This window comes from Rhinoraja longicauda, chromosome 9 (assembly GCF_053455715.1).
Source record: "Rhinoraja longicauda isolate Sanriku21f chromosome 9, sRhiLon1.1, whole genome shotgun sequence".
Taxonomy (NCBI): domain Eukaryota; kingdom Metazoa; phylum Chordata; class Chondrichthyes; order Rajiformes; family Arhynchobatidae; genus Rhinoraja; species Rhinoraja longicauda.
This window is the reverse complement of record NC_135961.1, coordinates 36,240,545-36,256,338: the sequence shown is the minus strand read 5'-3', so window position 1 is coordinate 36,256,338 and position 15,794 is coordinate 36,240,545. Positions and strand designations below refer to the sequence as shown.

General features: G+C 45.3%; 1 protein-coding gene across 4 annotated transcripts in view; it reads right to left on the bottom strand.

Moving 5' to 3' along the window:
- snx14 (sorting nexin 14) overlaps nucleotides 1-15,794 on the bottom strand; it is a 66,695-nt gene that overhangs the window by 27,663 nt on the left and 23,238 nt on the right. For 3 of the 4 annotated variants that reach the window (XM_078405144.1, XM_078405141.1, XM_078405143.1), the window contains exons 14-18: nucleotides 13,758-13,882; nucleotides 11,152-11,210; nucleotides 9,190-9,216; nucleotides 3,473-3,605; nucleotides 1,033-1,216 (exon numbers count right to left, since the gene is read on the bottom strand). In XM_078405144.1, coding sequence (XP_078261270.1) covers nucleotides 1,033-1,216; nucleotides 3,473-3,605; nucleotides 9,190-9,216; nucleotides 11,152-11,210; nucleotides 13,758-13,882 — 528 coding nt within the window. The remainder of the gene's footprint in view (nucleotides 1-1,032; nucleotides 1,217-3,472; nucleotides 3,606-9,189; nucleotides 9,217-11,151; nucleotides 11,211-13,757; nucleotides 13,883-15,794) is intronic. The other variant, XM_078405142.1, reaches the window with a different exon arrangement.

Here is a 15,794-nt window from a genome sequence, read left to right as displayed (position 1 = left end):
CCCAATACGTCACCTATCTACGTTCTCTACAACAGATTGCCTGACCCACTGAGTTAACCTAACTCTTTGTTCCTTTGTGTAAGCCAGCACCTGTAGTTCCTTGTTTCTACTTCCTGAAGAGTTGGTCCTCTGGCACAGTGGCACCTGCGGTAGAGTTGCTGCCTTACTGCGCCAGAGACCCAGGTTCGAACCTGACTACGGGTGCTGTCTGTATGGAGTTTGTACGTTCTCCCTGTGACCCCATGGGTTTTCTACGGTCTGGTTTCCTCCCACACTCCAAAGACATACAGGTTTATAGATTTATTGGCTTCAGTAAAATTGTCCCTGGTGTGTAGGATAGAGCTAGAGTACGGGGTGATCACTGGTCAGTGCGGACTCGTTGGGCTAAGGGAACTATTTCCACACTGTATCTCTAACGTCTAATGTCTTGGCATGTGTGGCACAGAAACTGTGGATGAAATCCTGTGCTTCACTGTTCTATGTTCCTCCAGCTCTATCTCAATTCTGGTTGCTCCCCCAAGACTGGTTTATGAACAGGGCCACAGTTCGGTTACAACAATTGCAACAGTGCAGTCAGCAAATTCACTCCTTTCCAAATCCTCTATCTTAATAAATTACGTTTGTGTCAAAAGGTTTTATTATGTACAGTTGAAAGTCTGTGAACCAACAAGAAAATCTGTTGTAGATGCAAGGAACTACAAATGGTGGTTTACAAAAAAAAGACTCAAAGTGCTGGAGTAACTCATCGAGTCAGACACCATCTGTGGAGAATATGGAAAGACCCAAAACATCACCTATCCATGTTCTCTGGAGACGCTGCTTGACCCGCTGAGTTACTCCGTAAGATTTGTTCTCACTGGTTTCACATTGTAAGGTGGTGAAGCTATTCTGATCATTGCCAATTTGCCCGTACAGATCACCATCGCTGTGTAGCGTAGTGCTGGTGTACGGGACAATCGCTGGTCAGCACCAGCTTGATGGGCCGAAGGGTCTGTTTCTGCACAGTATCAAGTTTAAAAAGTCGATACTTACCTGACCCTTCATCATTCCGTTCAACATCGATACAGAAGACTGGAACTTTCTCTTTTTTGTTGTCAAAGAAAAAGTCTACATATGGAATAGTTATTTTCCATTCAGAGAGGTTGCGGTGAGCATTGGGAGTTATTGCCAGTTCTTCAAGTAAATCGTCCTCCGACACCACTGTTGCCTCTTCCACCTGCAACAGTGAGGGTTGAAGGAGGTGTCAATCTTATGCTGGGGCACAATCATCATCAAATATCAACGTCCACCAAAAACATGCAGGTAAATATCCAGAGAATGGGGTTGAGAGGGAAAGATCGATCAGCCATGATTGACTGGCGGAGTAGACTTGATGGGACAAATGGTTTAATTCATCTCCTAGAAAACACGAACATTGTGAAATCATGGTGGAAGTTATGAAATTATGAAAGTGTGGCACAGTGGCACAGCTGGCGCCAGAGATGTAGGTTCGATCCCAACGTTGGGTGCTGTCTGTGTGGAGTTTGCATGTTCTCCCTTTGACCCCACGGGTTTTCTCTGTGTGCTCCCATTTCCTCCCACATCCCAAAGATGGTTAACTGGTTTCCATAAAAAAATTCCCCTAATGTGCAGTGAGTGGATGAGAAAGTGGTATAACATCGAACTAGTGAACTAGTGTGAACGGGTGATTGATGGTCAGCGTGGACTTGGTGAGCCAAAGGGCCTGTTTCCATGTTGTAGCTCTAAACTGGACGGCATAGTGTTGCAGCAGTAGAGTTGCTGCCTTACAGTGCCAGAGACACAGGTTCGATCCCGACCTCGGGTGCTGTCTGTACAAAGTTTGTACGTTCTCCCTGTGACCACATGGGTTTTCTCTGGGTGCTTCGGTTTCCTCCCATATTCCAAATACACACAGGTTTATGGGTAAATTGGCTTCTGAAAATTGTCCCTCATGTGTAGGATAGAACTAGCATGTGGGTGATCGCTGGTCGCCGCTGACTCCGTGGGCTGAAGGGCCTGTTTCCACACTGTATCTCCAAAACTAAAACTAAACAAAGATGAAATGCTTCATGGCAAATAACCACATTCACCTATACTTAATATTGCTGAATAGAAATGTACCGTGGCTTCGCACTGGTTCAACAGATTATGATATCATAAGCTGTAGAAGAGAACTTTCCAAGCAAGAATGAATGGATGTCTGAGTTATACAGATAATAATAATAATAATATATTTATTTTATATAGCGCCTTAACACATGCACAAAGCGCTTTACAAATACAATTAACATAGAAACAAACAGACAAACAGACAAACTATCCTGACGGAAAAGCGGCGAATAATCAACGCCAGCGTCCTCTCACGTCAGGGTCCGGCAGTAGACATTAAAGAACACAAGACACACAGATACAATTTTTTACACAAAACAGCCATCACAGTGATTGCTCTAGGCATACCCTCACTGTGATGGAAGGCAAAGTCTTATCTCCTCCTTATCAGATGGCATCAAAGGTACAGGGTCTTGAAAGGAAAGAACGGTCAGCACAAGTTCATGCTCAATATGGCTATTCATGGCATTTCTGGGAAGTGTCCAGTAAGTTTCAAGGCAGGCTCTGTGTTACCCTCACTCCTGTGGAACATGCGGCCATCTCTGTTTTAGCACACGCATGGAATCAGGGAGGGTTCTACTGGTCAGTGTAATCTTATCCCTGGAGTCCAGATCTTTAGAAGGAAATTAGAGAAGCAAATGAAGTAAGAGGTATAAACCCTTTGCTGCGATAAAGAAAACAATCTTATCACACAAGCAATGTTAAAGAAAGCTTATCATGGCAGAGGAACAGCAAGGAGGAGCACTTGTGCAGGAGAGCCCTCTAGAGGAGAGAGGTTTGACAACTTCTAATTTCTAGATTGGAGAATATTTGGATTTCCAATAACAGATGAACACGAACCTTTGTACATGGTGTCAGATCCATTCTGGAAACACATCCATTTTGATAGCATATGATATCATAATCTGTTGAACCAGTGGGAAGCCGCAGTACGTTTCTATTCATCAACATCTTGTGGGTATTTACAAAAAAGCATGTATGTATTTACTATAAAGTATTTCTTCTCGTTGTTTAGTTTAGAAATACCAAAATGCACAAGTAAAACCTGAAAAAAGGGCGGCACAATGGCGCAGCGGTAGAGTTGCTGCTTTACAGCGCCAAAGACCCAGGATCGATCCGTGCTATGGTGCTGCCTGTACAGAGTTTGTATGTTCACCCTGTGACTATGTGGGTTTTTCTCCGGGTGCTCTGGTTTCATCCCACATTCCAATTGCCTTTTGTAAATTGTCCCTAGTGTGTAGGATAGAACTAGTGTATGGGTGATTGCTGGACGGCGCGGACTCGGTGGGTTGAAGGGCTGGTACCCACGCTGTATCTCTGAAACAGTTTCCGCATTAGATGCCAACGACCCAGCATTACTCACAGAATCATCATCGTCTTCCCGCACTCCGTAATTAGGCAACATGGCTCCTTCCATCGTCGTGCTTTTAAATACTCCTTTAATCTTGCTACCGATCCGACTTATTCCAAAAGTCTCGCCTCGTTTATTGGAACCCCTGGGTGACACCAGATGAAAATCGATCAGTAAGTCCTTTAGCTGAAATTAGCACAATCATGGGTCACTGTAGAACATGCAATGCAATGAACTTCAGCTCGTGCTGGTGTCTGAAGTTTCCATCCATCTGCATGCACCATTATCAACAGCTGTTTAAGCACACAAATTAATTTATCAACTAGGTCATTCGAGTACACGTTTTGCATTTGCTGCATCTGCTCCAACTACATGCATCTGATAAAGCACTTCTAAATACATTTTTTAATCAGTATCCCCAAAATAAATATTTTAAAGAAAATCACAATTTAACAAGTTATCAAATGGACTAGAATATTTTCTAAAACATACTGAGCCACAATATTGACTTCAAAATAGTGGACTGCGTTAATAAACGGAACGTATTTCCGTTAACTTTCCACAGGTGGGGTTTGATACTAAATTACTTCACATTTATGTAGAAACTAGGCAAAGTGGACCCACTTTGGGCCCGAACCTCTCCTGCATTGGTGCAGCACCCTGTCCACCCCCCTCCCCTCAACCCTCCCCTCAACCCCCCCCTCCCCCTCCCCCTCCCCCCTCCCTCTAAACTTAAAAATGTGAATAACTTTAAAAATATAACACCGATTTCAATAAAACTACTTGCATTATCACTAAAGAGATAATGGTGAGTAAGGTGGGCCTAAAATTGTCGTGCTATCGTGTGCCGTTTTGGCTGAAGTTCAGTCACATACAAGATAACAAACAAGAGTTTTAGTATATAGATAAGGAACTGCAGTTGCTGGTTTACACTAAAGGACACAAAGTGCTGGAGTAACTCAGCGGGTCAGGCAGCAGCAGATAGGTGACATTTGAAGAAGTGTCCTGACCCACAATGTCACTCCAGAGATGTGACCTGACCACTGAGTTACTCCAGCACTTTGTCTATTTTTTTTACTTCATATTTATTATTTCCTTTTAGGTATTTTGCCAAAACACATCCATTGGAAACCAGGTTCAAGTAATTCACCCTCCCTCACCCCAGTCACTCCCTCTTATCCCAACTCCCATCAGGCAAGAGGTACAGAAGTGTGAAAACGCCTACATCCAGACTCAGTGAGAGTTTCTTTACAGCTGTTATCAGGCAACAGAACCATCCTATCACCAACTAGAGATCGGCCCTGACCTCCCATCTACCTTATTGGAGACCCGTGAACTATCTTTAATTGGACTTTGCTGGACTTTATTTTGCACTAAACGTTATTCTCTTGATCCTGTATTTGTAGACTGTGGAAGGCTTGATTGTAATCATGTATTCTCTTTCCACTGACTGGAGAGCACACAACAAAGAGTTTTTCACTTAACACATGACAATAAACTAAACTAAAAGGTTTTATTCTTGGCCACCGCCTAAGGTTAATACAAGATCTAATAGTCAGTTTCAGTCATTCTTTATTTTCTCAATTTGTACAGCAATGTATTTACTTGGCTGCACAAACAGTTAACCCTTATAAATGTCTGAAGAATAAATGTCTGAAGAAAGGTCTCGATCCGAAACGTCACGTATCCATGTTCTCCACAGATGCTGCCTGACTTGCTGAGTTACTCTCGCTTTTTGTGTGAACCTTCAGTTAAAACCTTCAGCTGGTTCAAGTGATTTGCACCCCCATATCTTCAGCTGGTAGTCAGGAGAGGCACTATTCCAATCCTTGCAGCATAACTAAGTTCAGAATTCAGCTGATGTCTTCTTTCACATGTCACACTTTAATGCTAAATTAAAAGTATAGACAACTTTTCTAATTCTTGGCACACAGGCAACAATTTGCAATCTGCTGGTCGGTATCAATTAGAAACCACCTCAACAAACAAGCAGAGGAATTTCCAGCAAGAAGCTAAAGCTCAAAATACCATAAGACACAGGAGTAGAATTAGGCCGTTTGGCCCATCGAGTCTGCTCCGCTTATTGTCAGGCAACTGCCAAGGGAACCCGAGTGGATATGAGTTTTTCTATATACAAATAGACACAATCTCCCAGTCGCCAAACATTTTAACTCCCCTTCCCATTCTAACCTTTCTGTCCTGGGCCCCCTCCAATGTCATTTTGTGGCCACAAACAAACTGGAGGAACAGCACCTCATATTTCACTTGGGCAGCTTACAACCCAGTGGTATGAAAATAGATTTCTCTAATTTCAAGTAACCCTTGCATTCCCTTTTTTCACCCCCTGCCCACCCTAGACATCCTACTAGTTCCACTGTTCGCATCCCTGTATCCCTTCATTATTACCCCAGCCAAAAATGGGCCATTATGGACTCCATCCGTCCTTGGTCATCTGCCGGCCTTGCTTTGTTCTGGCCTTTTTCTACCTCTAGCTCCCCTCATCACTACTTTCAGTCTGAAGAAGGGTTCCGGCCCAAAACGTCACTCATCCTACTTCTCCAGAGATGCTGCCTGATCTGCTGAGTTACTCCAGCATTTTGTGTCTATCTTTGTTATAAACCTTCCTACACATTGATCTGGTGTCCACCGAGACAAAGGGCAGTGGTCAAAATTGCCTGACTGTGAGTGAAAGAGAGGGGGTCAAATTGTAAAACTCTAACAGATGAAGTCAAAGAGAATCAAATGATCTTCTCCTGTGCTTAAAAAAAACAACACAAAGTGCTGGAGTACCTCAGGCAGCATCTCTTTAGCACATGAACAATTGACATTTCAGATCAGGACAAAGGAGGAGGGGGTGTGGAAAGAAAGCTGGAAGAGAGGAGGGACAGGACAAAGCCTGACAATAGGTGGATACAGGTGAGAAGGGGGTTCCAGAGGGGGGGGGGGCGAATCCAGTGATTCTGCCTGACCTGCTGAGATTCTAGAGGATTTGGTGTCTTTTTTTTTGTAAACCAACATCTGCATTTCCTTATTTCTTCTGTGCTAAATGATTCAGAGAAATGCTTGTTTGCTGTGAAAGCTCCACAGGGCGGGTTAATGTTGCTCGGGCCTAAATAAGACCCCGAATTTCAAGAGTATCTCCTCCCAAATGAGAAAGTAGCCATCAATTATCATTCTATAAAATGACCCAGTGGAACCCTCAACCGCAATTCCGATCATTTTGCTTTCTTAGACTTTAATAATAAAGACAAGTACATATTATAAACCAAACCTTCAGCTTTAACCAAGCCATTTACCAAAAAAGCAAATCACCAATGAAACCCTCAATATAGAAAATGTACATTTTAATGTTTGGCATGAGACAGTCTTGACAAATGCAGGCGGGATGAATGGACCCTGACTTACATTATAGCAGCAGGGAGAGAAGGTAAAATGCCAGATGGAAGTGTTAGAATTGACTGGACATAAGGGAAAACAGATGCAGATGAAGGCCCTTGATTCATGGAGGCAGCTTGCCCTAGAGATGCAGACTCAGTGCACTGCTTAAATTCCTGTCCAGGGCTAACACACAATTTTTTTAATATAGAATCCAACAGGCAGCATTAATCAGTAAGAAAGAAACAGATACATGTTAGCGTCAGCACTTGCATTCATTAATGAGAGTGGTCTAAGGCCAGCTGCTTGCTTCCACATTCATGTACATTCTGGGGACAGACATTCAGGCTGCAAAGCTTTCTGCCTTTATAACAGGCTATAACTTTTTACCAGTAAACTTATCAATACACTTCCCTGTTCTTTCATTAATAAAAATCTAAACTTGTACAGAAAAAAGGCGGTAAGTAGCATAGCTGGTAGAGCCGCTGCATCACTGCATCACCTCAATGGGTCACCCCTACACTACAACCCATTTCCTACATTCCTAGGGGTGAAACTAGATCGGCAGCTGACCTACAAGCGACACCTTGAAGCTCTCCGTGCTAAAGTCTCAGCACGGAACAAACTCCTGCGTTGCTTGGCCGGATCATCATGGGGCGCCAGGACATCTACTCTTCGAACCAGTGCTCTTGCACTCGTGTACAGCGCCGCTGAGTACGCCGCCCCAGCATGGTGCCGCAGCGCTCCTACTAGCAAGCTAGACGCCACCCTCAACACACCATGCGGATTATCACTGCCTGCCTACGCCCTACTCCGACGGATCTCCTGCCGGTGCTCGCAGGTATCGCACCCGCCAAGCTGCGCAGAGAGTTCTTCACTCATAGGCTGGTGTGCAAGACCCATCGGACACCAAACATCCTTTGCACCACCTCGCCCAGGATTCACAGCAACTGGGACCTCAACGCCTGTCATCTCGTCGCCCTTTCTCCCATCATGCAGCGACCCTCTGTGGCTCCGGTTTCAACATACTAGGAGCATGGAGAACCAGCTGGGAACAGACATGGCGACCTCCTCAATTCACTGTCGCACCGAACACCACAGCCCCACCCGGCTCGGACATGCCCCGCAAAGAGTCGTTCACCCTGAACCGGCTCTGCACAGGGGTCGGCCGGTTCAACGCCAACATGCATCATTGGGGGTTGCGTTCATCAGCAGTCTGCGTGTGTGGAGCAGACCAGCAAACAGGGCAGCACATCATTTTCGACTGCACTGTCCTCCATCCTCCTGGTGGAGAGGTAGACCTCACGGCCCTCGACAACAGCACATTGCACTGGCTACCGCGCCTGGAGGGCTACATAACCTCTGCTGCCTCAAACGCAAGAAGAACAACTGCGGCAGACCCAGGTTCAATCCTGACTGCAGGTGCTCCACACACGATCTAGCCCCTTGTGGCTGCAAACCATACCAAGCAGTGCACTTCTGCTGAGCTGAACAGATGTGCATCTGAATTTACATGATGCTAGTTACTCTTCTCTGGTTTCATGTTTTTATTAAGTCCCGAGTTGCTGGACTATTTGACATAAAAATGATTCACCCCTGTGGTTCTGGTTGCCGATACATTGATAAAGTGACATTGTTACTGAATGAGTGGTTCAGGAGCAGAATTAGGCCATTTGGCCCATTCAGTCTGCTCTGCCATTCGATCATGGCCTGATCTATTTTTTCCTCAACCCCATTCTCCTTGTAACCTTTGCCTCCCACATTAATGAAGGACCTGTCAATCACATCTTTAAAAATACCCACTGACGGCCTCCAAGCTGTCCGTGGCAATGAATTCCACAGATTTACCACCCTCTGGCTAAAGAAATTCCTCCTCACCTCCGCTTTAAAGGCAAGTCCCTTTATTCTGAGGCTGTGCCCTCTGGTCCAAGACTCCCACTACTGGAAACATCCTCTTCACATCCATTCTATCCGGGCCTTTCATTATTCGGCAAGCTTCAATGAGATTCCCCCTTATCCTTCTAAATACCAGCAAGTACAGGGCCTTCAAACACTCCATGGTATTCAAGGATAGAGGTGCTCAATGTGCGTTACTTTTATCATTATACATTAGATTCGTCAAGTTGTTACAGAGAACAAAGCCAGAGGGAAAATATCTTTAGCATTTTACTTGAAAATGTATATTTTAAAATTGATCTGCAAAAATATATTCAGCTTGTTATAAAGGCAGAAGCTGTAGTAAGCATTACAATGGTGCTCTGCAAAAATGGCATGTGATCTGAAGTGTGTGATTGCTGCGATCAAGTGACATTCAAGGAGAAGATATATTCTCAACATGCTGCAAGTATACTTACCGAAAATCATCCAAATTGAGGCTACTTCTGCAACAGGCACAAGGAGTTAGACATCACGCAGCACAAGACAAACACCAAGACAAGACAACAGCACACACCCCCCCACACACACGGACTAATCCACCCAGGTGCGACACACCCGCCCAGGTGCGCACACACCTCCCCACGCACCAGTGCACACCCACACCCCAGCGCACACCAACGCACACGGACCCATCCACCCAGGCACGCACGCGGACCCATCCACCCAGGCGCGCACGCACCAGCGCACACCCACACCCCAGTGCACACCCACGGACCCATCCACCCAGGTACGCACACACCCGCCCATGCGCGCACACACCTGCCCACAACCACACCAACGCACACACCCGCCCACCAACCCACACACCCATAGGCACCCACGAGCATGCCCACACACCACCACCCAAGCGGCCCCAAGCACGCCTACACACTCATGCCCACACCCACCCATGCACGCTCACACCCGCCTATGTACACCCACCCACCCACGCCCACACACTACACTCACACACACGCACATGCACACGCACCCACTCACGCACGCACACACACCAACCCATGCATTCACACACACGCACACAAAATGAAAAAAGTACACAATTAATGAGCGAAACAAATGGACATTTAAAGTTTATACAATTTCTTGTACTTTTTTAAAGTCTTATTCGGAGCAATACGGAGTAACTTTGGCTTTCTGTAAACTTTGAAACCTCAATTCATTGGGCTAAGTTGGATGATAAGTTGCAGTGAGCAGGGTAAGACAAAAATAAGGGAAGCTTGTGACAGACCCAGAGATCTGTACATAGAAAGCTGGGGGTGAAATTAGAAGTTAGAGAAACAAATAAAGGGTATGAAAATAAAATCAAAAGATCAAAAATATGTTGTTAGATCATAAAGAGCAAGAGAAAAGGAAAGATCTGTTAAGGACCAAAAACATAACCTGTGTATGGAAATCGATGACATGGGAAAGGTCTGAATTGTTCTGGAGACACAAGGGACTGCAGATGCTGGAATCTAGAGCAACAATCCTTCCACAGTCTCTGCTCGACTCACTAAGCTCCTCCAGCAGATCTTGCTTCTTAGTGGATGTATGTGCACGTGACAATGCACCCTCCCCATACCCTTTCTCCCCCATACACCCCCCCCCCTCCCCTCCCCTGTGGTCCACCTGGACCTGCACCAATATCTCCCCCCCCCCCATCCCACCCCCCTTCCTTTCCACCTACATTCCTTCCTCAGTCATCCCAATTGGAAACTCTTCAACCCTTTTGTCTTACACCTGCTCCTTTTTTCATCTCTGGCCTTTGTCCAACCATTTACCTATCAAACATCCCTCCCGCCTCGCCTGTGTTCACCTGTCACGCTTTGTCCTGCACCACTTCTCTTCCAGCTTTCTTCCCCACACACACACACAATCAAACTGAAGAAAGATCCCAACTCAAAACAACCCGAGACAATGTGCACTTTAACCACAAGTGAATTTGTCTATTACAAATCCCAAATTGTGGAGTAAAGAGGCAAATAAATGTTGGGTCTGTATCCCAAACATTAAGGGGGGCACTGTAGGTCCCTCTCTGTTCTAAAGTTGATCCATTGCTATGTAAAGGATTGCAGATAGCCAGGCTGAAAATATGATCATTTCCTGACCCGCTGAGTTACTCCAGCACTTTTTGTCTTTTTATGAGAGCAAATCAGTTGCACTTTGTTGATCTTTGTCTCTGAAAATGCGCTGAATTTTGAGTGCTGAATTCCATTAACTTTGTTTGAGGTTTCCTGAAGGTTAGATTTATTTGCAGTGTTTGGTCATTGATTATAAATTTATGAAGAACAGATAGTCCTCAGCAGCTCACAGGCAATAGAAAGCACATCAGTAACTGCAGAGTGAAATCAAAACCACATGCCATTAGTTGTGTTTAGCATTAACTCAGCTAGTCTCACCTATTGGACTTGGAGTTGCGTGTGGGTGACTCTGCCCCCGTCAACAGATATCTGAAGTACTGTGGAGAAGGAAAAAGTGAACATATCAATTGTGGAGCACATCAACTTATAACCCACATTTCAGCTCAGGCAATGATTGAGTTGAGTTTAGCTTATTGTCATGTGTACAGTGAAAAGCTTTTTTCGGGTTAACATATGAAAAGCATTTGATGGCTCTGGGCCTGTATGTGGTGGAGTTTAGAAGGATGAGAGGGGGAGGGTGTCATTGAAACCTACCCATATGAGTAACTCAGCGGGTCAGGAATCTCTGGCGAACGTGAATCAGTCTGAAGAAGAAACAGTTTGCTTCAAGTAGACAGATTACCAAGCTGTCAACACGGCCAGGCAGGACCTGAGGAGCCAAGAAATGACTATGACACAGTAACACCTCTTCGAAGGCAACAAGTCTTATACATTCAGGGGGTATGTGTTTGTGGTGTTGTGTTTGTCGACCTCTCAGCTGCTTATGACACTGTTAACCATAGATGCCTTCTCCACAAGATCCTGGAGCTTACCAAGGACATCCGTCTAACAGAATTGATTGAAAGGATGCTCGAGAACAGGTACGTCTTTGTCGAACTGGGTAGTAAGAAGAGCAGATGGCGGAAACTCAAGAACGGACTACCACAGGGAAGTGTGCTTGCACCAATACTCTTCAACATCTACACTAACGACCAACCTAGAAGTGAAGGTACATTTCGCTTTGTCTATACAGACGACCTTGGTGTAGCTGCCCAAGACACTGACTTCAGTGCTGTTGAAGAACGACTCCCAAATGCCCTCAACAAATTAACACCTTATTACGAAGAGAACCACCTCCTTACAAATCCATCAAAGACACATGTTTGTGCATTCCATCTGCGCAACCGAGAAGCCAAACGCTGACTGAACGTCACCTGGTCTGGTACCCCTCTAGAAAACTGCGATCACCCAGTATATCTAGGAGCCACCTTAGATCATTGTCGCTCCTTCAAGACCCATGTTGAGAAGACAAAAGCTTAAGTCTGTGCAAGAAACACCATTGTCAGCAAACTTACTGGAATAAGATGCAGCGCAATTCCTGACACTCCATGATCAACTGCCTTGGCCTGTTGCTACTCAACAGCAGAGTATGCATGCCCAGTCTGGGAAAGATCAGCCCATGCTAAGAAGATTGATCCAGCCATCAATACAACCTGCCGCCTTATCACTGGATGTCTTAGACCCACATCAACTGATAGCCCATACATACTATTTGGTATAGCGCCACCAGATTTGTCGCAGCGCAGTAAGCAGTAGAGAAGACCTTCGCCAGACCACAGATGCACCACATCCCTATTCGGCCATGAACCCGCAAAGAGTCGGCTAAAATCCAGGAAAAGCTTCCTCAACGAAGTTGAACCAAATGCTGAAGCTGAAGGTACTAGAGTTGCATTATGGGAAGAGAGACTAGCCAATCTCCCATCCACGACATCCATGTCCATAAGCGCCAAGGAAGAACTTCCTCCTGGTGCCGAATCAAGCTGGGCTGAATGGAAATGTCTCAACAGACTGAGAGCTGGTACTGATCGTTGTAAAGCGACTCTTAAGAAGTGGGGTTATATAGACACTGAAGACGTCATCTACATATGTGGCACTGAACCGCAAACTATGGAGCACCTATTGAGATGTCCTCTATTGGAGCACGAATGCAAAGCTGAGGACTCTCGCAGAGAACAATGATATTGCTAAGAGTTGTGTTCAGTTTTGGCTGAAACACAATATCTAGCATGTTGTGGACACAATAAGAAGAAGGGGGTATGTGTTTTCAAATTTCTGTATCTCTTGCCTGATGGGAGAGGAAAGAAGAGGGAGTGACCGTGGTGAGACTGGTCCTTGATTATGCTGCTGGACTTGCCAAGACAGCCCCAAATCATGCCCAGTGAATTAAGTAACATTTAAACAAAGAAACACGGAAGTGCAGATGCTGGTTTACAAAACAAGACACAAAGCGTTGGAGCAACTCAGCTAGTCAGGCATTTCTGGAGAACAAACTTAGGTGATGTTTTCGATCAGGACCCCTTTTAGACTGATAGTAGTGGGGAAAGTTGGAAGAGAGGTGGGAGCAGGACTAAGCCTGGCAAACAGGGCCAGATTAAGCGAGTGCGGTGCCCTCGAAAATGCGGGGCCCGTAGCATATGCTACTTTTGCTACTAGGTTAATCCGGTACTGCTGGCAAGTGATAGATGGAAGCAGAAGCTTGTTTATAAAAAAGACACGAAGGGCTGGAGTAACCCAACGGGCCAGGCAGAATCTCTGGAGAACATTGATAGGTTATGTTTTAGGTCGGGAGCCTTCGTGAGACTGATAGGTGGATACAGATGAGGGGGTGGGGGTGATGGTTGGATGGGCAGGTGATTGGACAAAGACCAGAGGTGAAGAAAAAGAGTGCGAGAGTGGTTGTTAGTACGTCAGTTACCTGAAATTGTAGAATTCAATGTTGAGGTGGTTTCCCATTCAAGTCCCCTGACATATATTCCGGCATTCAAGTGGAAATGAGTACACATGATGCAAAGTACATGTAGGGCGGCTGCTCAGAGTCTACATACCTGGTCGCTATGGCAAAACATAGGTGTAAACACCGTCTCCAGCAGATTCATGACGTGTTCATATGCTTCAAACAAGCATCGCATGGTCTGAAGTTTCACCACATCCTTGTAGGGGCCTTCTGCAACTGCAAAGTCAAACCGGAGCCCACTAAATATAATACCCTTCCAGAGTGCAGCCACATTCTCTACACGTACAAATTACAACTGATGTAGCAATCTGCCAATGAATAGTAGAGTCACAATAGAAAAGACACAATGTGATGGAGTAACTCAGCAGGGCGGCATGGTGGCACAGCACCAGAGACCCGGGTTCAATCCTATGGGTGCTGTGTGTACGGAGTTTGTACGATCTCTCCATTACCGCATGGGTTTCTTCCATCACTCCAAAGCAATATAGGTTTGCTTCTGTAAATTGCAAATTTTCCGATAATGCTAGTGGGTGGGGGATTGTTGGACTCAGTTGGCCCAAGGGCTCGGTGGCCCAAAGGGCCTGTTTCTACGCTACATCGCTAAACTAAATTAAAGGGCCTGTCCCACTTTAGGCGATTTTAAGGCGACTGCCGGCGACTCGCTGGGTGTCGCAGGCATTATCGTGAGGAGTCTTCCAAGAATCGTAGTGGATCACAGCGCATCGTTGAGAAATCAACCATAGTGAAATTTCTTGGCGACAGCTGGCTTGTCGCCAGGTGTCGTTGCTTATTGCGGGCGCTGTCGCATGCTGTCCCCAGGTTTGACAGGTTCTCTTAGATGCATTTAGAAGCACATAATATTAAAATAAGTATAGTAATTTCAAAATACCACAAAATGCTTGTGTTTAACCAATTTATTTACCGTCAGGACATTTGACAGGTAGATTGGAGGTGTGAGGTTATCCACTTTGGTGGTAAGAATAGGAAGGCAGATTATTATCTGAATGGTGTCAAGTTAGGAAAAGGGGACGTACAACGTGAATTGGGTGTCCTAGTGCATCAGTCACTGAAAGGAAGCATGCAGGTACAGCAGGCAGTGAAGAAAGCTAATGGAATGTTGGCCTTCATAACAAGAGGAGTTGAGTATAGGAGCAAAGAGGTCCTTCTGCAGTTGTACAGGGCCCTAGTGAGACCGCACCTGGAGTACTGTGCGCAGTTTTGGTCTCCAAATTTGAGGAAGGATATTCTTGCTATTGAGGGCGTGCAGCGTAGGTTTATGGCCATCAGCGATTACATTTAAAGTGGGCTCCCAACCCAAATATGCAACCCAGAAACCAGATATGCATCTCCCGTACATTTTCAAAGAATGCCCACACACTTTTCACAAAAATCCACTTAACCACTTTTTAAATTATTTTTTATAATACAGCTATTAGTAAACTGGAAGCAAATCCAGTTTATGCCTTGTTACAGTGAAGCTTGGTTTTTAAGTAACCCATACAAGATGTTATAGTTCAAAACTCTCAAGTACTTACCGACTTGTCAGTGATTTCAGCAAAAATTAGGATGCTGGAGAAGCATTGACAGCGTGGGAATTTTGCGATGTTTCCGAAGACGCTGTAATCTCAACCTGACTCGGCATTGTCGTCGAGTAAAATAAAATTTTTGCGATCTGCTACGACTTTGACAGTTGCCGGCAGTCGCCTAAAACAAATTGCCTAATTGGGACAGGCACTTAAAGATCAGGCAGCATCTCTGTGGAACATGGATAGGTGACATTTCGGGCCAGGACCCTTTTTCAGTCTCACTTCATAAGGGAGAGAATGTTTGTCAGTTATTTATTTAAAATTGGACAGTTCAATGGTCATACTGATAGGTTGTAAGCCACATAAACGGAATGAGGTGCTCCTTCAGTTGGCGAGACCAAGCGTAGACTAGGCGACCATTTTTGCTGGATCTCCCGGATGCTAACTCCCCCTCCCATTCCCATACTGACCTTTCTATCCTGGGCACTCTCCATTCCCAGAATGATGCCACACATAAAACGAGAACAGCACCTGATATTCCACGGGTAGCTCACCTGTATCTACCTATCACTTGCCAGGCTTTGTCCATGATCTCACCTCTC